The sequence below is a fragment of the Aythya ferina genome (genome assembly GCF_964211825.1).
Source record: "Aythya ferina genome assembly, chromosome: 6".
NCBI lineage: Eukaryota > Metazoa > Chordata > Aves > Anseriformes > Anatidae > Aythya > Aythya ferina.
Window position 1 is genome coordinate 6,305,027 of NC_140303.1, and position 25,812 is coordinate 6,330,838.

General features: G+C 37.1%; 1 protein-coding gene across 2 annotated transcripts in view; it reads left to right on the forward strand.

The window, feature by feature from the left end:
* The first annotated feature begins 1,035 nt into the window (after positions 1 to 1,035).
* The window catches only part of HIBCH (3-hydroxyisobutyryl-CoA hydrolase), a 42,008-nt gene continuing 17,231 nt past the window's right edge, over positions 1,036 to 25,812 (forward strand). The window contains exons 1-8 of one of the 2 annotated variants that reach the window (XM_084523706.1): positions 1,036 to 1,122; positions 1,928 to 1,970; positions 2,702 to 2,842; positions 4,054 to 4,138; positions 5,036 to 5,116; positions 6,619 to 6,671; positions 20,849 to 20,927; positions 25,479 to 25,624. In XM_084523706.1, coding sequence (XP_084379832.1) covers positions 1,091 to 1,122; positions 1,928 to 1,970; positions 2,702 to 2,842; positions 4,054 to 4,138; positions 5,036 to 5,116; positions 6,619 to 6,671; positions 20,849 to 20,927; positions 25,479 to 25,624 — 660 coding nt within the window. In that variant the 5' untranslated portion in view covers positions 1,036 to 1,090. The remainder of the gene's footprint in view (positions 1,123 to 1,927; positions 1,971 to 2,701; positions 2,843 to 4,053; positions 4,139 to 5,035; positions 5,117 to 6,618; positions 6,672 to 20,848; positions 20,928 to 25,478; positions 25,625 to 25,812) is intronic. The other variant, XM_084523707.1, reaches the window with a different exon arrangement.

A 25,812-nucleotide genomic window follows, 5' to 3' on the forward strand; every position in this document is an offset into this window, starting at 1 on the left:
GAGGCTGCATAATACTGAAATGTTTCGTGTATTGTCTTGTGTCTATTTAGTCTGATGAAGATTTTTACAACTAAATTTAATATGCCCCGAGTTACTACAACGGAAATGCCAATACTGATGACGCTGCTGCAAGCAGGGGCTGAATCACTTCTGGAAATAAAGAGCAAGGCTGCCCTCTGGGGACTTCTCCAGAAGTGCTACAGGAGGCGTGGATTTTTTGTTCCAGCAAAATAAACTTGCTGCAAAGTTTGCTTGTTTGCTTTTGTTTGTTGTCAATACAGATACAAATCAAGTGCTGAACTTGCTACATTGAGATAGCGAAGCTATATTTCTACTAATGTACCTAATGCACGGTGTTGCCATTTACTCCATGGGTCATCATGCTTTTCCATGTCTCACAACGGTGTGTGTCAGCTTAGAAAAAATAAAAATCTATGGAACAATGTAACAGTTACTGCATAAAAAGTTAATTTAGTATTATGGACTACTAGTATGATGTCTGTAAATCCTCAATTGTCTTAATGAACTTGTATTGAGAACATATTGAATTGTCTTAATGAACGATATATTGAATTGTCTTAACGCACTTATATTTGAAAAAAAGGCAATTTCCCTGAGTGCGATTTGAGTGTATTTGCTGAGTGCAGGCTGTGTTTGAGCTCAGGGCTGTGTCTCTGGCTGCCAGTGGTGCAGCAGCCACACCATCTCCTCAGTCCCTGCGTTTACCTTCCCTGAGGTCCTCTTCCCTTTACAGAAGACCTGCTTGGCGGTGGGGCAGCACATGAGCTCAGCTCCTCGGTCCCGGCAGCGGCACGTCGATGGCCGAGCAGCCAGCACAGAGCCTGTGAGGGAACAGGGAGCTCACAACCACCGGACCGAGCCTTGCTGCTGCCAGCACCACACCGCCACACGCAGCCTGGCGGACACCCCGAGCATCTAACAGGGCGCGGGACCCAGCGGGGCTCCAGCCCCAGCCCCACAGGACTCACAACACCCCCAGACCGGGGCTGAGGCCCCGCGCATGCTCCCGCCCCGCCCAGCCCCGCCGTACCGGGGCCCATGACGGAGAGCGACGGCGCCGGCAGCCGCCATGGCGGCCCGCCTGCTGCGGCCGCTGCCCAGGTAACGGCCGCGCGGCCGCTCCCCGCCCCCCCCCCGCGAAATGGCGGCGCCTCAGGGCTCGCTGCCTGCCCCGCGCCCTGCCCTCAGACCCCGCGGCTTCCCCCCCGCCGTGGTACAACGCGCTGTTGGTGGCTGTGGGGTGAAGTCCTGCGAATGCCGCTTTCCATAAAATCACACAATTACTGGGATCATGAAGGGAGCTTAAAAATCGCCTCATCCCAGCGCGCCTGCTATGTGTGCGGATGCTGGTTTTATTATTCTCCTCAGTAGAATACAACGACAATAAACGCCTGTTACTTAAGTAACAGGTTCAAAACCTGCTTTTATAAACAGTTTGGTATGGCCAGATGTCTCCTCTTGGCAGCACAAGCATTAACTTTGCTCGAGTTGTTTCGTAAACCCTACTTAAATGTGCATACGTGCAGCACAGCGAGAGCAGGCTTTGTGTAATGGAAGCCTCGGGACTGTGGTTGTTTTGTTTTTTTTTTTTTTTTTTTTTTTTCAAAATACAAGTATTAAAATTTCCAGACAAGCATCCCCCAAACTCCTACTTCGTCATATTAGCGCCCAGACAACTTGCAATTGCTTAAATGCAATGAAAACATTAGCATTGACATTGGTATCTATATATAACAACATGCAATGATACTTCCAACCGCTTTGATATCAAAATATTACTTGATTAAGACAAAGTAAAAGGTAGAGCAATCAAGTCTAGAAATTTTCTGACAAAGCTTTGCTCAGCTGTGCGTGTGGGGGTTGTATAGCTGTTTTAGAATTTTAGTTTTTAACATTTCTTTTTCAGACTGAAGCCATTTAACAGACTGCAAGTAATATTACAGCATTTGGTAAGAACTACATCGTGTTTGACTGAGTTGGAAGCCCTTGGGACATTTAACTCCATACCTGAGACAGACAACACATGCAACTTCTAATATGTGTGTGTGGTGCTTCTGAATGCCATTCAGGCAGAACATTGCCTATGTTTGTGAGCACTTTGTTGTGTGTCTACTAAACCATAAACTAAAGCCCAATTATTTGGCTTTCCCTAATTTTATAGTTAGCTTCCATGTTAGCTTCCTTATATTCCTTAAATGTCATTCAACTTTGAGTTTGAATGTAAAATTCAATTGTGAAAATAGGTTAGCAACCAACTCAACTGTTAGAAGTTACATAAGAAGTTGTATGTACATTTGTGGTTGCAGTATCAAAGTAGCACTAGGGACATACAAAACTCTTACTGTAATTGTTATAGGTGTTTTCAGAATGTCAGTTTTAAACACCACAGTTCATCGTTTAGTATCTCAAGTGTCATTGCCAAAGAGCATATAGCTCAAAAGCTTGTCTGAGGTTTGTCAGAGTCCTTCAGAATAATAAAGCGGCTCCAAGAGAACCATGTAAGAAATACAAATATGACTTGAATTACAGTGGGAAAGCCTTAGTGTGAAATTCAAAACACATATTTTTATAATCTTGAATAGTGTGCTTTGAGAGAGTATATTTCCATAAATGCTCTTGTATGTTACTTAAGACATCAAAGACATTAAGACATTTATTTTATTTGTTTTTGCACTTACAGAAAATGTGTAAGCATACTGATTCTTCAGATGAAGTGTTGTTGGAAAAGAGAGGAGGTGCAGGAATAATAACTTTGAATAGACCCAAGGCTCTCAATGCGCTAAATCTTTCTATGATCCAACAAATTTATCCACAAATAAAGGTTAGTAGCTGTTACGTTACCTGATACTGCTTTTAAAATTCATTCTGACACTTCATAGCATACCAATTTAAATAATTAAATTGTGAGAACTCTTGCTAATGAGCTCAGATGTGTAGGATGGAAAAGAACAGACAATTTCAAGCAGGTTAGAAAGAAAAGACACCAAAGAAAAAAGCTGTCAGACAAAAAGTGAAGTTTTAGCACCTGCATAGATAAGACCCCTGTATTAACACCAGGACTGAATTAAAGGCAAGCAGTAGTTAGTGTTTATATGTTTCTGTTCTCAACACCCAGTTGGTCAGTCAGCACATATTCTAAGCTGTACAGAGGTGTTGCCTCTGAGTTGAGTGCATGTTTTGCTGGGAAGTTGGGTGGCTGAAACAAAAGACACAAATTATCATGAAGCAAGTTGCTTTAGTTTCATTCTCTAAAAAAGAGCCTTGTGGAGTTATGGACAGTGCTTCTCAGTAAAGTAACGTGAAATTTTAAGCATGCAAATAGTCTTTTTTAATTTACATCATATGCAGAAAGTCAAATATTAAGTACCAGTACTTGTTAGACAGTTACCTGCCTCTTTATATTTTGACAGATGGTTATGTTGCAAACTTAGGCATTCTTTGAAGAACATTTAAAGTAGTACTGAGTACTGGATTTGTTTTATGCACAACCTTAAAAGGTGGAGTAATTTTAAGTATAGCTGCTGGTAGACAGAAATACCTTGTCACAGATGCATCTGTGCACAAATTGGCTTAATCCAGTCCTTGACAGGTATTGATTGCAATCATTTTGAAAATATCCATCAACAATTTAAATGCTCTTTTCCTTGCTGCACATCTTAGATACACAAAGCTTCCATGAATTGTCTTGAAACAGTTACTATATCTTCTCTATTCCCAGCTTTTTCCCCCAGCGTTGTGTTCCCATCCAGGTTTATATAGGGCCCTGCTTTAGGGAGTGCTGCTTTTCGCCAGAGAGTGGGAGCTGTCCTTGGGCATTCTGAAATACACGAAGTGGCTGTGCAAATCTCTGCCACCAGGGTTGAATATGACAACGGAGTGGCAGTTAGAAACTCCTAAGCAAATGTGTGTAGCTCTCAGACTTCATTTTAAAAACAGTCTTTCTGAAAAAAATAAAATAAGGATCATACTATACAGAAAAAGAAGATTAAAATTCTAATTCAATATTATGTGGAAACATTTGCCTCACTTTAGGCTTGGGAGCAAGATCCTGAAACTTTTCTAATAATCATAAAGGGAACTGGAGGAAAAGCTTTTTGTGCTGGTGGTGACATCAGAGGTAAGGGCTACAGTCACTTTAAATAGTTTTTACTGTTTTATACGCAGTGTTCCAACAGCTGTCTCATGACAACAGCATCATACAGCATCTGTGCGTCAAGGTGTTAGAAGAAGTTGGCACAACTAAACTCACTGTTTTGTGGCAAGCCTCTGTTTACCTGAGTCACGGTAAATAAATTAAACCAATCAACACAAAACAGTAACTGGGAAAGACGTGTCAAATTCTTGCTTATGAGTAACTGGTGATAGCAGCCAGTCACTGAGAGGTTTCTTGTCTCTTCCTTCTTCTTCCCAGCATTTCATTAAAGACAGCTTATTTACAAGAAATTTGAAGGGTTCTAACAGATAGCTTTGTTGGATAATTTCTCTGATGTTTGACTCAGAGGTAGCTAGATAAATAGCTGGCTACAGTGATCAATGCATTTGTGATTATTCTTTAACTATGAATGGTAGAAAGTCTCCAAACTGTTTGAGTTGGCGGTTGTTTTAAATCCTAGGTAATCAAGCAGTACAGGCTATTGTTAAATTATGCCCTACTCTTACTGGCTTCTCATTTTTAGTATTCGGTTTTCAGTGTAATCAGTTTTAAGTGACTGTTCCATATATTGCTATGAAATACTACAGACAAGATTGACAACCACTAGGAGGGGTTCCATAGTGTAGAAAATAGACTGCAGTCTCTCAACTCTCCAGCATAATGGAAGGGACTCAAAATGGATAGCTGTTCATATTTAAATTTGATAAATTTGTTTGCTCAAGTAAAATAAAGCAGGATTAAGTTGCTGTTAACTGCTGTAGGACAAGTTTTTTTTTTTTTTTATCATGCAATACTGATTTTTGTACTTGTATTTGTGTTCTATTAACCTTAGTTACCTTTAGAATTTTTGTTTCTCTTAAGCCATCACAGATGCAGGAAAAGTTGGAGATAAACTGGCACAAGATTTCTTCAGAGAAGAATATACCCTGAACAATGCCATTGGTATGTTTAACAGCAAGTTTTAGAACTGTATCATTTTCATAACAATGACTTTGAGTATAAATTTACTTTCTCTCTTTGCTTGTCTATAAAATATAGATAATAGAATATTAGAGTAAGTGACATTTTTATTCTTTTGGATGAAAATCAAGGGTTGAGTGTTACGATCAGAAGAAAATTCTTCGAACATATTTCAGTTGAATAAAGTTTGGATTTTTAAACATTGATCAGAAGTATCCAGTATTAGTCATTGCAGGAAAAGAGGTGAAAATGTTGCATAATAACTGAAGTTATCAAAAGAGTATAAAGTAATACTTATTAGAATTAGCATTTTTATGTACCTTCCTGTCTCCAGCAAAGAAAATATTTAAGGTGTCATGGAAAAATATTAATATTGCTATGGCAAACAGTTAAAGACTATATACCTCAGGGTTTTTTTTTGTAATTGATTAGCGTATATTATTCCTATAATGCAATATAATTACAAAACCTAGATTTTGGGTAAATCTGGTGTAATCGTATTCCTTTAGGATTGAGACTTCTACTAAAAAGAAATATTTTTATATTGTATTTTAGAACTTCAAGTACACAGAGGAGCTGTTGTCACTGCATTTGCAGACATACTTCTGTAGAAACTTAGTTCAAAGTCTAACATCGAGAGTCCATGTTCTAGCTTATAAGTTGATGCAAGAACAGAGTTAAAAATTTAGTTCTCACAGTTTCTATCGACTTGGAGGATTGAAGTGCCTTGTAAAATGGTCTTTTTTTTTTTTTTTTTTTTAAACAATCTATAGTTGCTACAGAAAACAGCTATTGTAGCAGATACCTCTATCAGCAATCTAATTCAACTTTGTCTGACCTGAAAACGACAAATATGAAGCAGCAATTTAATTCTCGGAAGGCTTCTGAATCTTTCTGTAAACAGTAATTGACAGCATCCGATCTTTAGTTTCATAAGTTCTATAAGCTCCAACAGATAAAGCTGACAAATAAAACTGTAGTGCTTTAGGGCAACATCTTGACCTGTGCCACACACGGGTAACATGCAGCAGACTTGGCAAGACAGAACACGCTCATATTGTAGTAGTTCAGTCACATTTTGGCTTAAATCTACCAATGAATCTGACTTTGTACTGATGTACTGGTACATGCTCTATGCTCTTACTCCAAGCTGTGAGATAGACAAAACAGTTCCCTTTTCACCCTAATTTGTTACAAAATTATTTGTAATAGCCAGATATGGCTGGATTATCAGATGCTCACATAGCAAGCTGTCTGATGTTTCATGTTCTCTTACAACGCTAGGAATGTAGTAAGCCACTCACTGGTATGTCTTTCCCCTGCTTAATAATTATGTGAAGAAGCTTCATTGTAAGTTGATATTTTGTTTAATTTGCTATTTATTTTTTTTGCTCTTGTTGAAATAAGACATGAGGAAGTTGTCATGCATATGGTTAGTCATTCTTTTGAAGAAATTACATTATTTTTTTTTACATTTATTTTAGGCACTTGCAAGAAACCTTATGTGGCACTTATCGATGGCATTACTATGGGAGGGGTAAGTACCTTGGTGTTATATCTAATATAATTTGTTTTGAAGTAATGTAACGTGGTGTACTTGAGTTGCATGAAGTGTGTCAAACATCAATTTAAGAACAAACATTTAAATCCAACCTTTTTGTATCTAGCTTGTCAGACTACCTTGCTGTTCTTCTGCTGTTCTTTGATAGCTACTGCAACTGCTTCCTCTGAGGATCTGCCAGTAGGCTTGAGAAAAGAGCACAATCTTGTCAGTGTAGCAAACACCACCCAAAGGTTTTCAGAACACTTCAGTGTGAGTTCGTGGATTATACAAGAGTTGAGAATAATTTTCTACTCAACATTTATTAGAAAATAGAACTATATAAATACACACCTAAAAGGCAAGTCTTTGAAAAAAAAAATGGAAAAAATCTCAAAGCTTGTTATGAGCATCTATTAAATAGAGTTCTACATTTTCCCATGAACTGACTGGGAAATGCATCTGCAGACTCACCTCTGCAGTACTCCCAGATCATAAGCTACAGTATCCTGATATCCTTCTCCAAGGTCACATCTTGTTTCCAAAGCATACGAATGGAGGAGACTCCGTCACATTGCTAGTTATAGTCAGTGCTAATAGTTGTTTTAGCAATTGTTGGCTCTAAATGCTGTGAGTAGGTAGTAAGTGGCAGTACCATGCTTTTCTACATGCTGAAATGCTGTTCACTTCAGTTTGACATCTGTTGGATATATGTGCATCATAGTAGGGAACAGAGTACAATAATCTTGAGTTATTTTGAACAATGAGTTTGACAGTGATGTCTGTCTGCCATATTGTCACTTAGATTTATGGGTGATGACAAGTATTCCTGGACTGCTAATTACAACTGCTTCAATACAGTTCTTGACAGATAGTTTTTTCTTGCTGCTGAAAGTGAAGATTTAAAGGATCTCTATCACACAGTGTCAATAGTTATGCTGGAAAGCTGCTTCAATGCGTATGCTACCAGCTCATTAAGCCAGTGGAGTTTCTGGTTTTGTTTTTAACATCTGCTTATGATATGAAGTTGATGGGATTTATCGCCCAACTTATGCAGCTGGAATATAAGAGAGTGTTCCTTCCTAGAAGGAAGTTAGTTTCTTTCATCTGTTCTACAGAGGCCTATATAGTTTTATTTAATAAAGACATTTAAAACATTATGTAGATCTTAAGATGTTATGCAGCTACTCAACAGATAAGGGGACCTTTCATTGCAGGACCTAGATGACTAGAAATGTATGTTATCTTGCTCAGAAAGAGAAAATAGAAAGAGATTGAAAAGATAGAAAGAGAAGACCTGGCCTACTTGTCCAGGTATGTCACCTCCAGGGTTTCTTCTTTGTGTGTGTTTTTTTTTTTTTTTTTTTTTTTCTTTTTGAGAGCTACTCTTCAAGCATTTTTGTTCTCCTTCTGACTTTTACACTTTCTTACACTGCAGCTTCTGTTCTACTGCATTCCTTTTCAATGTTTTAAGGAATCTCATCAGGTGTTTGCTGTAGGCAAAGTTTAACACAAGTAGAGGCATGAGCATGGAAGACCTCAACAGCTTTCAATGAAGTACTTCTGTCTTGCAGTTCTCTAAAACATTATTTTGGTATAATAGCCTAAAATATTATTTCACAAGAGGCATTTTGCCTTTTCTTGCATTGGGCTTTTTGAAATTAAAAAAAAAAAATAAAAAGATGGAACAAGCATATCATTCCAAAGCCTGAGTATACACACTTCATTTCTGTTAAAGCATACAGGGTTCTGTTGCCCACCCTTTAGCTGGGTCTGAGAGCCAGGATTTTAGTCCTTGTGTTATATTTGAAACTTTGTGGTACCACCTCAGGATCCCACACTGAAGTCATGGTTGTCTTTCATGTCAGTGTGATTAAAAAAATACAATTTTGGTTGAAAAAGTATGCCATCTAAGGCAGGGGAAGAAAAAGGTGTCAGTTTATGGACTGCTTTTAAACTTTCATATAACCTTGAATGCTATTTATTTAGCAGTGTTAGTGGAGCTGCAGTTTACTCAGATAATGTCCTTTAATGCCCTTCTTACAGGAATGCTTTTTTTTTTTTTTTTTTTTTTAAATCAACACACTTTTTTTCTCCTCACAGTACATGGAAGTATGTACTGATGGTCTAACACAGGAGGTCGGCAGCAGTATTTCTCAATGCCTATTAATTTTTGTGTATGTGCTCTGTGGCAGTTTTGAGCTGCGTTCCTTTTAGCTACCTCTGCAAGATTGGTCCATTTAGACAAATCACTAATGTTCTAGCAGGAAAGGTGTGCTAGCTTCCTTCTTTATCCACCTTCTTCCATCAGCGTTGTCAGCATGGGGAACCCCCATCACTCCTGGCCTTAACCAAACAAAGCTTGCAGCAGCTCTTTTCTATTGTGGTTAAAATAGGTGCACTGCAGTAAGATTTTTAGGTTAAAACCACTGGAACAAACCTGGTCACGTTCATCCTCTTACCTTGTTTTGCTTGTTGCATGGAAGTTCTCTATCCTACTCTAATTATTCACTGAAACTACATTCATGCAAAGGAGTTATTCTATTTGTGGTAATTAGATGATTTGTTTTAAATCACTCAAACATTAGGGATCTATGTTTTTGACACAATAAGGTCATATTTAATCTATTTCATATGCTCAAAATCTGGTTTAGTCCCTGTAAGTGAGCGGGAGCTAGAAGCATTTGTCACTTGTGAACCACAGTAACTGTCATTAAAAACAAACAAACACACAACAAGCCACGTTCAGGTCTTTAGCTTTAAAAGCAAGTGGTTTAAGCTTGGGCTTAAAAGTCATGAGACCCTCTTAAACGCTTCAATTTCACTCTACACCATTTATCTGTGAATAAAAATGCAACCACATCAATTTCAGCCATGCTCAGAAATGCAGATACACCTTTGTAGCACCATGCATATTGAGTGCAATGTTGTTCTAATTTATAATTGGTTAAAAAAAATCCAGCAGCGTATTAGAAACTCAGTTATTACTACTCAGGTAATAAAATTTGCTGTTGATTTGCATGTATCTTAGATTTGCGATAAACTTGGAATTGTATTCCAAAAAATGAACTGGTTCCACTTCAACTTTGTTCTTTAGAGCCTGGTAGGTGATACTCCGGAGAGCTTAATTAGCCAACAGATGGGGCTGTGGAGCTTGTTCTCTGCACCTTTTTGTATGTACTCTATAGTTCATCATGAATTGGAATTCCACATAAGTCTGTCTGTTAATCTTTTCATACTTATTCAGCTTCAGGGCAGTAGGTTTGAGTGACAAGAATATCTTACGAAGCAAAAATGATGGCATTTTACTAAAAAAAAAAAAGTGAAATAAATTTTAAGTTCCACATTTGCTGTTAAAGGGTGTGTCCTTTTGTTTAATAACAAAATGTTAAATGTATGTTTAGAGAGAGGAATAGGAAGTTGGAATTTGAATATAGTTTGCAACTTTGAGAGACAGAGGTCACCCAGCCTTGTTTCCACGGCCTTGTACCCTCAGCTTTTGGGCCTAGTTGGTGACAGCAGTAGCAGCATGAACTGCTGCCTGCTTTGTTCTCTCCTCAGTAGAAAAAGATCTCAGCTATATTTATTGCAATTCTGAGAAGACTCATTGTTTGTCTCTCTGGATTCACAAGTGGCTTTCTATTACTTTTGTCAACACACACATCAGCACAGTTTTTTTAAGCAAGGGCTTTGAAAGTGAGAGTCTACATCTAAGGCACTTAGGTAAAGTGTCTTCAAGGTGGCTATTAGAGAGTTTAAAATACTGTTTGATCCTGCCTTAGTCACTCGGGTAATAATGACACATACATTGAGATTCAGATTACAGAAGTACAGAGGATCCTTGAGATTATTCTTTTGCACTTTGAAGTAGTGTTAAATATAGAGTGGTGAGAGCTTAGGAGATTTCCACCTAACGCGTTCAGAAGTTTCTATCATCAGGAATTCAGTTTTTCTAGACATCCTACCCTACTACTTAATTACTCTTTCATGATTTCCCTAGTGTCTAATTTAAGACTTCAGTGTATGTAGTCAATATATTCCTTAATCACAGCTCTCTAAGAGCATTTTGAGATACTTTCCTTTCTCCCAGCCATCTCACTTTAACTGGGAAAAGACTAGTTCTTTAGTCTTTACTATAGATTAATTCCCTTTGTCTTCTTGCAGTCCTCTGGAATCTCTCTAATTTGTGTACTTTACAGTTCATTACCAAAAACCAGACTGTGTTTCAGCTGGGGAATTCATTAGCACCAAGTAGAGCAGAATGATTATCCTCTATATATGATAGAAGTATTCTATCACAAGTAACTCACGCAAACCAAAGCCTCCTAAAACATCAGATGCTAGGAAGCCACCACATCTACATACTCTTAAAGCCATTATTCTTACCTCTTTTTGCTTGCAGAATGTAAACTTCTGTCACAGTGTAGTTCCTTGTCACTTACCTTTTACCAGTATTTAGTTCTTCCTTGAACAGAAGTTGTGTGTCAGCATCAATCTCAGCAAGCTACACTTTTCCTGAAAGACTATAAAAAAAACAACAAACAAGCACTTAGTTCCTCCTTGAATAAACCCGAGCATTGTATCACCTGGCATTGCCTTTTGTAGCTCCACCACATCAAGCTGGTTAGGCTTCCCAGCTGTGTTAAATCTAGGCTCAGTGGGTACAGCTCCACCCTTTGGTGCCTGCTGTAGCGTAGTGTCTGAAGTAAAATGCTGCTGCAAAAAGGATTTGTTACTGTTTGTATTAAGTTCCTAGTTGATTTCAGGTCTGGAAAGCTTTAAGGCATTTGTTATACAAAAAGCATGCTTGCAACGTTGCATTTGATTTTACTTTTGCAGATGTAGTTGATTTCATTTCATTTATATCTGTCTGATCTTGTTCCACCATTTCTCTGATGTGAGATGGTTTTGAATTCTGATCTCTGCCCTTCAAAGTAATAATACCTTCCCAAAATGTAATTTGGAAATTATATCTATACATATATTAAAAAGAAAACAAACAAAAACACATCAAAAAACCAACAAACAAATCCCTTATTATTTCCTCATCCAAGCAGCTAATGAAAAATACCAAATAAAACTTTATTAATGATTGGCTTCTGTATGACCTCAGTAGAGGTGCTGTCTCAGTATGGCTGCAAATTGCTGATATCTTAAAATGCCTCCAGGTAATTGTGCTCTTCATTTAATAGTGATATCATCTAGGCTATGTTTTCCTAGCATCATAAACTTTGCAGCTCAGAATATGATTTTTTTTCATAACGTTGCTTACTGAGTGATAACGTCAATTTAATGTAAGCCACGGGGCTGTTTAGAGGTTCCAGAGAATCAGATGCAAGCAAATCCTTGAACCTACCCTGCAGTTTGGAAAAACTCCTCCTGTTGCGTATCGGACCATTCTTCCCTTCTGGGCTACAGATTCAAAATTCCCGCAGCCTTTTATGTTGTTGTAGAAAGTGTGAGCTTAGTGCTCATATTTAACTTTGTACGTGTGTGTCAGCGCCACTTGATTTTCAGCAAAAGATTCTGGTTGCTTGTATTGTTAGAGGAATCTGATTTACTTTTTAAAGCAGGTCTTAGGACCTGACACATAGGTCTTTAAACAGAGATTCGCTTAGGTGAAGTTTGCATCTTTGCTCCATATTTATTGGCTGTTGCATCAAGTAGAGTCCACTTGTCTTCGTGAGGACTTAAGAAGGGTTTGATGTGGGGGTACGATAACATTTTAATGATCTTCCAGAAAAAGTGGAATATTTCTCTTTTAGGCTTTTAGTTTGCTTTAAGCAATAAAAGCTTTTCAAAACTTAAAATAAATAACTTTTTGGAGGGAGTTTGCAGTGTTTTATTTCAACTTAAGCCTGGCATTTTGGTGAAACTTTACCTTACAACATTCTGAAAAGCTAGAGCCTTCACACTATTAAAATATCTGCAGCCAGTTTTTTTTTTTTTTTTTTTTTTTTTTTTTTTTTTTTAATTTATGCCCTAGAATCTGCCTGGAATATTGACATACTAAACCTGGATAAGCTGCTTTCCTATTCTCTCTTTCTCTCCTTTCCTCTCTCTGGCTCCCCTAGAAACTCATGCTTGTGTACTGTACAGAAACTTCTTGTCCATTTGTTGTCTGTGCTTCAAAGCTGAAGCAAGCTTTTATTGGAAAATAGGATAGAGATTTTGGAAGTAGTTATCTGTTGTACTTTGAAACAAACCTTTTTGAGGTTGACTTGTGTACCTCTTAGCTTTTGTAATACAGGATGTTGAAAACAATGCTGAAGCAATACTAAAACAGGATGCACTCTTGGCGGATACTACGCTATATTGAGCATCTGGCATGGGGGTCTGCCTGCTAAGCTCCTGCGCTTGATCCCAGGGACAAATGGCACACTTCATTCTGTAGCTAATCGGACTGTAACATCAGCAGTTTTTGACATCAATACAAAAAAATAACTACTGAATGTTCAACGATTTGCACATGATGTTATTCCCCAAAGGGCCAACCATAAAGCACTGTCTTGAAAACAAATATTTTAAACTACGGGTTTGAAAACAGTAGTGGTACAGAAAGTAAAGCTCCAGTCCCTCTGTCAAATCTACATTCTTCAATGTCCAATACAAAAAGGAACGGATGCCACTATTTTACACGTAGAAAGAAAGGCAGACTTCCTTAACATACATGTTGGCGTTATACAATTGTACTGCACTGAATATTTTTGAAGCACAGAGCAAATGTTTTTTGCATTTCTGTGCAGTGTAACGGGGTAGAGATCACGTCAGAGAGTAGACATCACTTGTCTACTCTGTGACTAAATTTGAGGTTCTAAGCTGTACTTTCTGTATTTTTTTATTTTTATTTATTTATTTATTTATTTTCGTGCAACCTGTGTATGTTTATAGGAGGTTTTCTGTATGGCTTCGTGGAAACCTTTTGCACCCTTGCACTGTTTAGTGTCATCGCAGATATTTTGTGTGCTTCTGCGTGGATTCATTCTTACCATTTAACACCACAGTCTTTCTTGCTAGAAATTCTACTATTTTTCTTTAATTCTGGGCCTTCATTTAGAGTCTCATATTGAGAATTTTCTCATCTCATTATTTCCCTTTCCTTCCCTTTATTATAGATCAAGGACGAAAGTTCTGAAGAGAATTATCTTTGCCTGCTTCTCCATCCCCTGTTAATTTTTCTCGTTTCCCAGAAGACTGTGAATGCTTATTTTCTCCTTCAGTTAGTTTTAATGTCTGCTTTATTTTATTTTTTTTAAGCATTTTTTTCCTAAGAAATGGAACATCATGACAAAATTCCCTTAGTTTGCACATTTCACCCAAATAACTATGCTCCTTTTTTTTTTTAAAAAAAAAAAAAAGAGTTGCATGTGCCCATCTTTAAGAACAAAAAGTGTTTTCTTCAGTTTTAACAGAAAACCTAAAAGCTTAGTTGTGTGTTGATGCATCTTTCTGAAATGGGTCCCGTCTCTTTCCTGCCTTCCCTGCAGCTGTTAGGATGTGGCTAGTCCTAATCTTTGTATTTCTTGCAGTAGCTACCTTTTTAGGTGTTGCAGAGGAACAACGCTTGTCTTCAAGAATTTTAGAAACAATAATTAAAAAAAAAGATAGTTAATAAATAAGTCACAGTAAGAATAGTGAAGAAGCAAGAAGGTCTACCTCCTTACTCTGAAGGCATGTGTTTGACAGCCACTGCTGCTTCTGCATGAATTTTGGCTGCTAGTAGTCAGGGATTTTCAAAATCGAATCTGAATTTTGTTTGTAAAAGACAGTCATTGTAGCAGTGCTGGTGTGGCCTCTATGATTTTTTTCAAGTTTTACTGTTAGAAGAAATTGACCTAAATGATTACTATTAATGTAGTTGAGCAAATCTGTTTAAATAATCAGAAGTCAGGAGAACAAGTTACACTTCTAGGTCATCACAGAAGATATTATTAAATTAAGGGGAAGTTTTTAGTGTTATGTTTGAATTTGTGGTGAAGATAGAAGTAAACTTTAGGAAACACACAACTGGAGTGAATTCTGCCATTCGTTTGTGCCATGAAGCATCAGCAGAGCATTCACCAAATATTGGTTGTCATTCACAGCACAAACTTTCTTACAGGTTTGACATTAAACTTTAGGGAAAACACTGCAGACTGAAACGTCAGATATTATTACAGGTAATGTTATCCAGACGGTTGTTCTTCCGTATGCCTGTAGAAATTTGGAATGGGATGCTGTAGCACATAATCAGTATGTGGAAATTAATATTTCATATTTAAATTGTATATTAAATTAATATTTTATATTTTAAAATAACACACTAAATGATTGAAAAGACCACCAAAAGCACTGTTTTTAATGATTTTTTTAGGATATTTGTATAAAGTTGATTTATATATCATCAACTAAGGAATGTGATATTCTTAGTCCCGATCTATTCTAAAATATTGCTCTGGTTCAATATATCATCTTGCCCCTGCTAGTATCTACTGACAAAAACAGATTATACTCTTTGGAGTGGTCCATGACATTAATGATGAACAAAGATTAATTTTGATTCGGTTTAAGATTTGCTGTGTCTGGATGCAGGGGATAATGCTCTTATACCAATGATTTTTGATCTAACGTAGCTATAAGCCTCTGGTGCTCCCTCAATCAATTTCACTTGTTTACTCTACCAACTAATGCTTTTGTGAATATATCAGCAGACAAAAAGCACTGCACATTGTCTTTTTTACACATCTGTGTTCAGATATACTTGCCCTTTGTTATATTATGCCCAGTATGTCTTGTTGATTGCCGCATTGCTTTTGTGGTTCTGGCCCTACCAGGAACTGCATTCTCATTCAGTTTAAAATGTCTAATCATTGCATTTGAACTATTCCCAACAGGACTTTCACTGCAGATGGTATTGATATTAGTATTATCATGAAATTGTTTGCTTGTACAGCTAAAAGTCTTCATCAGCCTATTGAAGATGAGCTCCTTTTCTGTTTGTATTTCTTTTATTCCGTCTCTTAAGCTTTCCTAGGCAGTGACTCCTTTGCAGTGTTAGGTTATTTAGTAAACAGTCAAATATGGTTTATGGTTTTGCTGTGAGACAGGTCTCCCTGTCTGTATGTGAACAGATGTTTATTCAGTTAGTAACTCCAGTGCTTAATGCTGCAGGTGAATATGAGCATCATTTTGTTGTATGCCGTTCAAGATGGGCATATTTATTTTGCACTGTGTGGTTTTCTGTTGTGGTGGCCCTCAATTTCTATTAACTTTCTTAGATATGTTGAGTTCTCTGAATGACTAGTGTGGGTCATTTTCAATTTAAGACAATACAGCATACTTTTGAGATTTATAGTAGCTGTATTCCATTGCTCAGTTTATATCAGTAGTCTATACTTTGTTTTTCATCAGAAAAGTACTTCAGTAAGGTTCTGTATTCATCATGAAAAATATGGAACTAATGATAAATTTTCCATACACTGTCACATAATGACATTTGAAATAGTGCACTGAGTTTGAAATCATGTGTTTGGGAAGTAAAATTGAGATACTCTGCTGGCTTCTTCAGAAGCTTGTTGATGAATTTGAACATAACTAAGAGATCTGCAAACAATATTTCATACCTTCATAAGGTGTGCTCTAATAGTAAAGTTGTAACACACTACATTTATTAAGATTAGTATTTTAATACCTATGCAGTAGTAAATTCATAATTTGCGATCACATCATTATCGCCTATCTGTCTGCAGTAATGCATTTTCAGACCACCATTTCTGCTATTATGTATGTTTTTGATTAACTGATATTAAAAACCTTACAGAAAGATTGTTTAAATTGGTTGGTTGTGACTAAGCACCTTAACTTCTGGTGTCATTTTTACAAAAATAAAACATGCAGTTGCCAGTAGAAAAAAAAAAAAAGAAAAAAGAAAAAAAGGTTCTTGCCAGTATTAAGATAAATGATCTGGATTAAAAACCAAGGCTGATTCACCAGAGAAATAGAATAATAGAATCATTTAAGTTGGAAAAGACCTCTAAGATCATTAAGTCAAACCATCCACCCAACACTTCCAAGCCCACCATTAAACCATGTCCCTAAGCACCACAGCCACACGTCTCTTAAATAGACATGCCTCCCTAGGCATCCTGTTCCAATGCCTATATTGCACATTTCTCATGAAGAAATTCTTCCTGATGTCCAGTCTAAACTTCCCCTGGTGCAACTTGAGGCCATTTCCTCTCGTCCTATCCCTTGTCACCTGATAAAGGGAACCGACAGCCACCTCGCCGCAGCCTCCTTTCAGGCAGGTGATGAGGCCTCTGCCTCCTCTTCTCCAGACTCAACAGCCTCACTTCCCTCAGCTGCTCCATTTTTGTGTCATTTTCTATTCCTTTCACCAGCTTCATTGCTCTCTCGAGCAACTCAGTGGACTTCGTGTGGTGAGGGGCCCAAAACTGGACACAGTACTTGAGGTGTGGACTCGTTGGTGCCAGGTGGAGAGGGACCACCACTTCCTGAGCCCTTTCTTAAACCCATGCTGACTGGGTCTGATCACCTGGCTGTCCTGTACATGCCAGGATAGCCTGCTTTATGACCTTTGTTAGCACCAAAGTCAGGCTGACAGGCCTGTAGTTCCCCAGATCCTCCTTCCTGCCCTTCCTGTAGGTGGGTGTCACATTTGCGAACCTCCAGTGAGCTGGGACCTCCCCGGTTAGCCAAAACTGCTGCTAAATTATTGAAAGCAACACGGCAAGCACTTCCACCAGCTCCTTCAGCACCCTTGGGTGGATCCCACTGGTCCCATGGGTCTATGGGCATTCAACTGGTTGCTAACCATTTCCCCCCGATTATAAGGGCTTCGTCCTGCTCCCTGCCTCTGTCTTCCAGCTCAGCAGGCTGGGTACTCTGAGGTGAATTAGCTTTACCAATAAAGACTGAGGCAAGGGAGGCATTAAATACCTCAGACTTTTCCTCATCTCTTGTCAAGGTGTCCCCCCACACTCCATAAAGGATGGATATTCTCCTTTGTCCTTCTTTTCGTGTTTATGTACTTATAAAAACTTGAATTGTCTTTTACTGTAGTGGCTAAACGTATCTTGGGAAAGTCTGGAGCAAGAAATTACCTTTAGTACATATTTGAAGATCATGAAAGGGAGGTCTCTCACAGTGCAGGGTATAGCACATTTTAATGAAGACATAATAGCATTTAGGCTTGTATGTGTAAATGCTGGGGCCATTTAAGGTGAAGTGAACACGGCCTTACTTTAGATATTTTAATAGTGTGAAGGACCTCCTAGATGGGACTCTGGATTTGTAAGGTTCTGGTTTAAAATTAAAATATATGTACGACCTTAAAAAAAATAATATATATATATATATATATATATATATATATATCCAGAAATGGAGGAGGAATGCATTTAGACTTCTGATTGGAAGAGTTTGTTCTCTATACAGGATACTTTTAAACTAATACACGTCTTTCCTCTGGATTAGATGGAGAAGGTTAAACACATACAGTGAAAGTTATTAAAATAACCATTTGGGAAGCTGCAAAAAAACACATGAAAGCATATGATCAGCAGTTTAATCCTGGCGTTTGTACCCTCAGAGTGTTAACTCATTTTTCTCTCCTAGTTTTATCTTAATGTAGGATCATTTCAAAATGATCTTCAAATAAATAAAGATGTATTTGTGCCATTTTCTTTACAACGACTAAGAAGAAAATACGATTTTAGTCTTTTAAATGTGTATCTAAATTAAGCTCTTATCTATACCATAAAACTTGAAGGCTATCTAGAAAACAAATCCAATTATGGCTAAGGCACTTGAGAAAGTGAAATCTGATTTAATTCTTTCAAAAGAAAATTACTTCTTTCAACTTTTTATAAGGAAAACTCTACAGTTATTTTTATCACTATAAAAAGAACAAACTTGGAAGAGAAGCAGTCTTTGTGAAGTTCACACTCCATTCTTTACTACTTAGAACTCAAGTTGAAAATTTGAATCTTTTTTCTTACACAAACTACTGATTACCTAGAAAATAAGCCAGGAAAATGTTTTATGATAAATGGTATTTGTATTCTTAGATACAGCATTAGAAAAACAACAACAACAACAAAACAGTTAAGAATTAGAAAAAGCAAAATGGATTTGCTTTATTTTATCTCAATTTATCTTTATAAAGAAGTTGCCATTACTGCTGAACATGCATAAAAATAGCACAGGTATTGTGCTTTCTCTTGCTATAGGAAAGACTTTGCTCAATGCAATGAAAATAGTCTGGTGTGATACAATAAAATGTTGAAAGTGCCAAAGTCACATTTCTACTTCCTTTAAGAATTCTAGAGCTTTTTAATGAATAAATGAAGCTTTACATACAGGGCTGCTGCCTTTGCTGCTGCTCAGATGAGATAGATCTACAATCAGTCAAGTGAAAGAGCTGAGGGACAGATAAGGGATGAGATGTAGATTGTACCATATGCAAATAAGATTCAGGTTTTGCTCAAAATCCATTTGCCTCTGTGAAACAGCAGTTCCCTGTGTGTATAGATTTGGCTTAGGCTCTGCATACAAAATCAAATACAATATCCAGAAATGTTAAGTGTCCATTTCTCAGAAAATTAGACTGGAATCTTAAAAGCTTCATAAATTTATATTAAAAACTGAGAATGGCAGATACTCATTTTGCAGAAAAAAACCTGTAAGATGTTTTCAGATTTAATCATGCATCACCCTAATGGAATAAGTGGTGACAATTAATTTCTTGCTGGGCAGAAATGTACAAGGGGCCAGGAAAGAATGCATAAGAATGGTGCGAAGAAATGGATGTAATTTTTATTAGCTTGAGATAACTTTTTAAAATTTTAATGTAAAACTCACCCAAAGATCCCTGTAGATAAGTGAAATGAAAAGATGTTCTACTGTCTTCTTAAAAGCCTATTGAACATGCAATGCTGGTCCAAGCAGCTATCACTCAACTAACGCCACTGTTTTTGTTGGGAAGTCTGAAATATAGTGAAGATGTTTGTGAAGACTAATAACCTTATTTCCCATTTTTCTAATATCTAAACAAGTAGAAATGTTAATTAAAAATCGATTACATCTTCATTATACTTTGACTTCTTTTAAGCAGTGATACTAATTTTAATACAAAAATTGGTTGGATAGGAGGATAACAGTGAGGAAAGGAAGTAAGCTGAAACAAAGTGAGAGAAAATATTTGCATAATGACACTTGTGAAATATTCAATAGAGGGTACTTGTCTTCAGCTAGGATCTACAGATTTGTATCGGTATGTAGATAAGCTTTAAGAAGTGAGGATACTTTACCCATTTGTTGCGGCTGTGCCGAGTAATCCCAGTATTATTAAATATGTCATTTTGCCTATTGAACGCTTCTCTGATGTATTTTTTTTTGATGAAAGGAAGATACATCCTTTTCTTGGGCCTTGCTGCTGCTCAGTGCCTAAATCAGAAAATATGATAGGCAAAACCAGGAGCTTTGCAGGTTTGAAGAAAATACCTCATCAGAAAAGTCTGCTAGAGAAGAAGGCTAGGTATTTCGCAGTGTGCATCTTATTTCTGACTTGGAGAACTACAGGGTTAAGGAAGACTGAGTTTCTAACCACAGACTTTGAATTTTAATGAATAATGCTGGAGGCTTTTCCTGCTTGAAATACTTCTGTATTGATAAAGTTGGTAATTATCACATAATAATAATAGCTAATATTTCTTTTAAAAGAATAATTACAGCTTCATGCAATTCATCTATATTCTAAAAGTATTGGCTTTTTTGTTGTTGCTGATGATTGTTTGTTGAAGTACGTGCAAAAGTTATAGATAATATAACATTAGCAAAAGAATATCAACTTGCTTAGTAGACAAATGGAGAAAAATGGGGTCACTTGTTTCTGTTATTGCTGTCACTCATGGGCTATTTGTAGTTAATCTCAGTATGAGTCAGCAATCTTTTAAAGCATGGAAAGCTATTTCAATCAAATCATGAAGGTAAAAAATATTTTACAGGTCTTGGAACCATAAAAGGCCATTTAATATTTTGTTGAGATGTGCATTGCAAATGTAACATTATTTGATTGTAGAGCAAAACAGGAAGTGTGTTGCATAGGATTACAGTTATAATTATTTTCACTGGTAATTTTATAACCATTTCCTTTGTTTGTGCTCCATATGCAGGGAGTTGGCCTTTCAGTCCATGGACATTTCCGAGTTGCTACAGAAAAGACTCTTTTTGCAATGCCAGAAACAGCAATAGGTAAGTAGATTTTAACAGATTATCATATGTTAATATGTTTCAAGTTTCACTGCTCATGTAAATGGGATGAGATACAGTTGACTGAAAGCGACAGCAATAATTTAAGAGCTTTAAAAAGGAGCTGGAAATGACCATATATTGAAAGTATTTTCTATTAAATGAATAAAAACTTGTCTCTGAATTATGGAAGGTTGATCACTGAGATTCTTAAAACAGGCTAGACTGACACAAAAACTATCAGGATATGATGCTTTAAAAATGGAAGTACATGTGAGGAACTAAGTCTTTGCTACAGGCATAAGCAGATAAAGTCAGAAGATCCCAGTGCAAATGTGCTAACCATTTTAGATTCCAAACTCAGTGTGGAGACAAACTACATGATCTGCTATGTTCATGAGAAATCCTAGCTTTTTAAGTGGATTAGTAACGTAGATCAATTATAGTTGTGTACAGATTGTGCACGAGATCACTTTTTTATTTTGTTTTTTAATAGCAACATGTACCTTGCATTTTCTGATGTTTGATCCTACAACCTATGTCAACTCTGAGATGTACAATAGAAAATTTTATGACCCTGAGCTAAATAAAGAGGGTGGTGTGCCTCAGGAAAAGTCAGATTACAGTGAACCTTCTTATGAAATCATTCACGTTTCCCCTGAAGACAATAGTGGTACCAACTGATAACCACACAGAATGTATTACTGTCTGACTTTGGGATTCCCTTAATGCTCTCTCTCTGTCTAATTCCCACCTCCTGCTTACCAACAATGTTTACGAAGATTGCTTAAAACCTATTACCTATCCTACATTTCTGTCCTACAGAGTTCCTAAGTTTTTATATCATTCAGAGGTAAGGAACCGAAGGATGATGGCAAATGTTCTTATCTTTATGTCCTCAAATAGAAGAATATGGCTGGTCTGTAAAATATGGCTCCATTGAACACATTTGTTCAGAATAGAGAACCTTAACTGGTGCTTAAATAGTTTAAATAGCACCAGATATGGGGCTTTTAAGTTCAGTCTTAGTTTCACTTCAAAGAATAAGTAGTAAGGAGTATTGGCCATCTTCCTCAATAAAAGAATTTCCAATTATGTAATGATAAAGCTAAGAAATTACAGGAAAAAATGAGGAATCCATTTTGAAAAGAAAATAAATATAATAATGTCATCACAGCTAAATTTGATACATGTTTTGCTAGTGATTAGATTTTTATAGTGTCCAGTATCTTCCTATGCTGAAGGAAAACGTAGTAAACTTAGGTAGTTCAAGTATTAAAGCTACAGTAATTTAGTAAACTCCTGAGGCCAATAAACAGTTCTACAGGGAAACTATTTGAAGCAAACGAAGATTTTTTTTTTTAAACTAACAGTAGTTCTTAAGGACATAAAATTATTCTAATAAAGACACCTTTTCTTCTTCAAAGGTAAAGATACAGGTAGTCTTATGCTAACAAAGATTATGCACTTTACATACATTTTGTGTGTTTACAGGGACTTACTAAGCACAAATAGACTGTAAAGACGGGTAAAGTAACAGCTTAGGACTTGCTTAGGAAAGAAAGTAATTAAAACCCTTTTAGGATCAATTAGAAGTCAAACCACTGAAATCTGTTTGGATTTAAGGGCTTAGCTGTTTTGATCTCTGTGGTGTATGTTTAACATGTCTAGCTGCCTGGAGATTGTATTAATTGAATTTTTCCTTACATATTTCAGAAGGCATTATGCCTTTGTGAAATGAAAGCAGTGTTCATTCATCTGCTACACTTTCACACCATTGCTTATGCACTTAGCACCATAAACAAAAGGTGACATTTATATGCCATTTTGCAAATGAAAGTTCTAGACTGTAGGAGTTTCAAACTGATACAGATAAGATGAAACATGGGAATGCAGTTGAGATGTAGGAGGATGGGGAAATACCTTCCCTGGTGGGAAGAACGAAAGATGAAAGCGTATTGTAAGAAATGGGCTTTAAGGTGCTGTTAGAGTAATAGCAGACACTTTCTTGTATATCCGTTTAAGCTTTTAGCTTTCTATAAGTAATTTACTAATAAATCTCCAGCTGCCTCTGCAAGAAAAGGTGGAAATACTGTGGTACCTTTATCTTTTGCTTGGCAACCACATAGACAATTTAACAGTTGGGATTACAGTGAAGCATGTTGGATCCATCTCGAGGCTCAGGCTGCAAGTCAGTGTTACAGGCACAGGCTTTTAGCCTGGTCAGCCCAGCAGAGATTCATTCTCTCACTTTAGTAGGCATTTGAAAAATAATTAGTTAAAAACACCAAAAGGAAAAAAAATCAATTATATGGAATATGTTGAGAAACTGAATAGTAAGCAGAAAGATCTGAGAAGCAGTATTGAGAGCATTAGGAGAAATACTTAGAACAGGGACAAGAGGAGTAAAAATTTAAGAGGAAAGGAAGACAAGAACCTCACGTAGGACACAGTAGAAGCTATAGTGGTCTATACTCTTAAGCAGCTGAGTGAATTAAAGTGGATTAGCTACACCTTCACTAACGCTGCTTGTAAATTCTGTTCTAACTAAAGAGATCTTCATTCAGTTTAGTTTTATTGACTTCTGAAGCAACTTAAATTCATTCTAGTTTATTTAGAATTATTTTTGCTGTGTATGGCTGTGTGAAATAGCCCTATAAATCCCAACATGAAGATTGCTTTTCCTCTGGAATCTGAGGGAAACTAATGTGACCACAGGAAGAGTAATAGTTCAGCACCAGTATTTTAATTACAGCAAAGAGGAGAAGGTTGTTGCAGTCCTGATGGATAGGAAGAATAATATAATTGCCTTTTTGCTTTGGAGGGGATTTGTAAGAGAACTTCCATTTTGAAATGAAGGAATTCTTTTGCAGTAGTAGGAAATCCAAGAAGAGACAGATGAATAGAAATATAAAACTAAATGGCAGTCTTGGCACCAACATTATAGATCTGATGGCTCAAACTGAGAAGGTAAAATGTGGAGTAGACTATTCATAAAGTGACTGCAAATGAAAAAGAAGGTAAGTGATGAGATGGAGATAATACAGCTTAGGGCTTTTGAAGGGTGCCACCCAGACATTGAACATTTTAGAAGAGCTGTATGTCTCAGTAGCCTGTAGGATGGGGAATAAATCAGGCAATAAATATGGGCAACACCCATATCAGCGGGATTAACTGATAGGAAGTGGCTCCTGAAAACAACTTGTGATGTATTAGAGGCTGCAGAATTTAGGGAGGACCAAAAGGGAGCCAGAGGGGAGGTCGAGAGATGAGTGAGAACATAAAGCAGCAATGAACTTTTAGAGATTACTGAGAGAAGACAATGAAGTGATGATTTAAAGAAGCCTTCCCTTGATTCCATCCAAGGGAGAGGAATATTCAGGACCCACTAACTGCCCACATCACAAAATATTTGCAGTAAGTCCTTATATAATATATACGAGTGACTCCTTGAATGAAAGCAAATACGTTAGAGTGAAAAATTGCCATTTTCTATCAGAACACCATTTAAACTCCTTCCGTACATCTTAATCTTGCCCGTTAGTCTTTGCTTTGGCAACTCTTTTCTGAGTTTCTTATTTGTAATATGCTTTCTGTTTCATTTATCTTTTTTTTTTTATCTACTCAAAAATACCCCACAATTAATTTATTCAGACGACTTGCAGTCTCATGAATCCTCCACTGGTGATTACTTCCAAGTAGTAACTGTACATTCAGCTTCTTTCCATTTGATTTCTGACACTGAGACAGCTAAGCCTGTTTTCCTAATATTAAGTATACTAGAAGTTATAAAAGTTGTTTGAAATTATTTTGTGGGTGATTATGTAACAGAAAAAGGTAGATATTGACAAAGTGACGACTTAAAATATTTAAGCTTTCCTGTGGAAACAAAAAATGTTTTTCCATAGAATTTGGTAAAAGCTATATATTTTTCAATTATATTTTTTATTAAAAGTTTTATATTTTATTCACTTTTTTTTTTTTAATTACTGTATTCTGTGGAGTAAAAAAACGTAAGACAGTCACTACACTGGAAAGTTTTATAACCTTTAAAATTGCAGGTTAGTCATAGTCCTGTCAAAGGATGAGGTATTAAGACAGCATATTGTGCCTCTGCTTTCAGGAGGTCCTTCAGCAGTGTAAGATTTTTATCATAATAGAAGATTTCAGAGAAAAAGCAGCTTCCAGTTCAAGTTTGCACAAATCATTCTATAATTCTCTGCCCGTTGTTTGCTGGGAGAACACTCGATTCTTTGGGCATCTAGGAATTTCTCAGTTTGTAGGCAAATAGAATAAAGACTATAGTCTGGTATATGTTTGTAAATTACGTGCCAGTGGAAAGAATACAATTTGGAAGGTGCTCAAGGGTTTGCTTTTAGCAAGGGTTTAGATGACAGAGAAATGCCAAACCAAGTCAAGGAGAAACTGGGGCAAGAAAGCCGCGCCCAGGTCAGGGAGATGGAAGTGAGACAAGCAGAAATAACCGAGTTACATGCATGGCTGGGACAAGTTCTCTCCTCACTTTCTTTTTTTTGTTTGTTTTGCTTATTACAGGCCTTTTCCCTGACGTCGGTGGAGGATATTTCTTGCCAAGACTTTCAGGAAAGATTGGCTATTACCTCGCACTAACAGGATTTCGGCTGAAAGGACGAGATGTGCTGAAAGCGGGCATCGCTACACATTTTGTAGAATCAGAAAAGGTAAACTGCTAACCAGAGCCAGCACGGGCTCATCCTGGCACTGCAATGACAAGTTGGAGTGGTTGAGCCCACCAGCATACATTTAGCAACCTGAGTGTACGCAGAGGTGCAGTTGTCTTAGCTGGCCCTGCCCTGGGAACAGGAGCTGTCAGGTACTGTTAGGCTGTCCTTGTAACACTTTTCAGCTA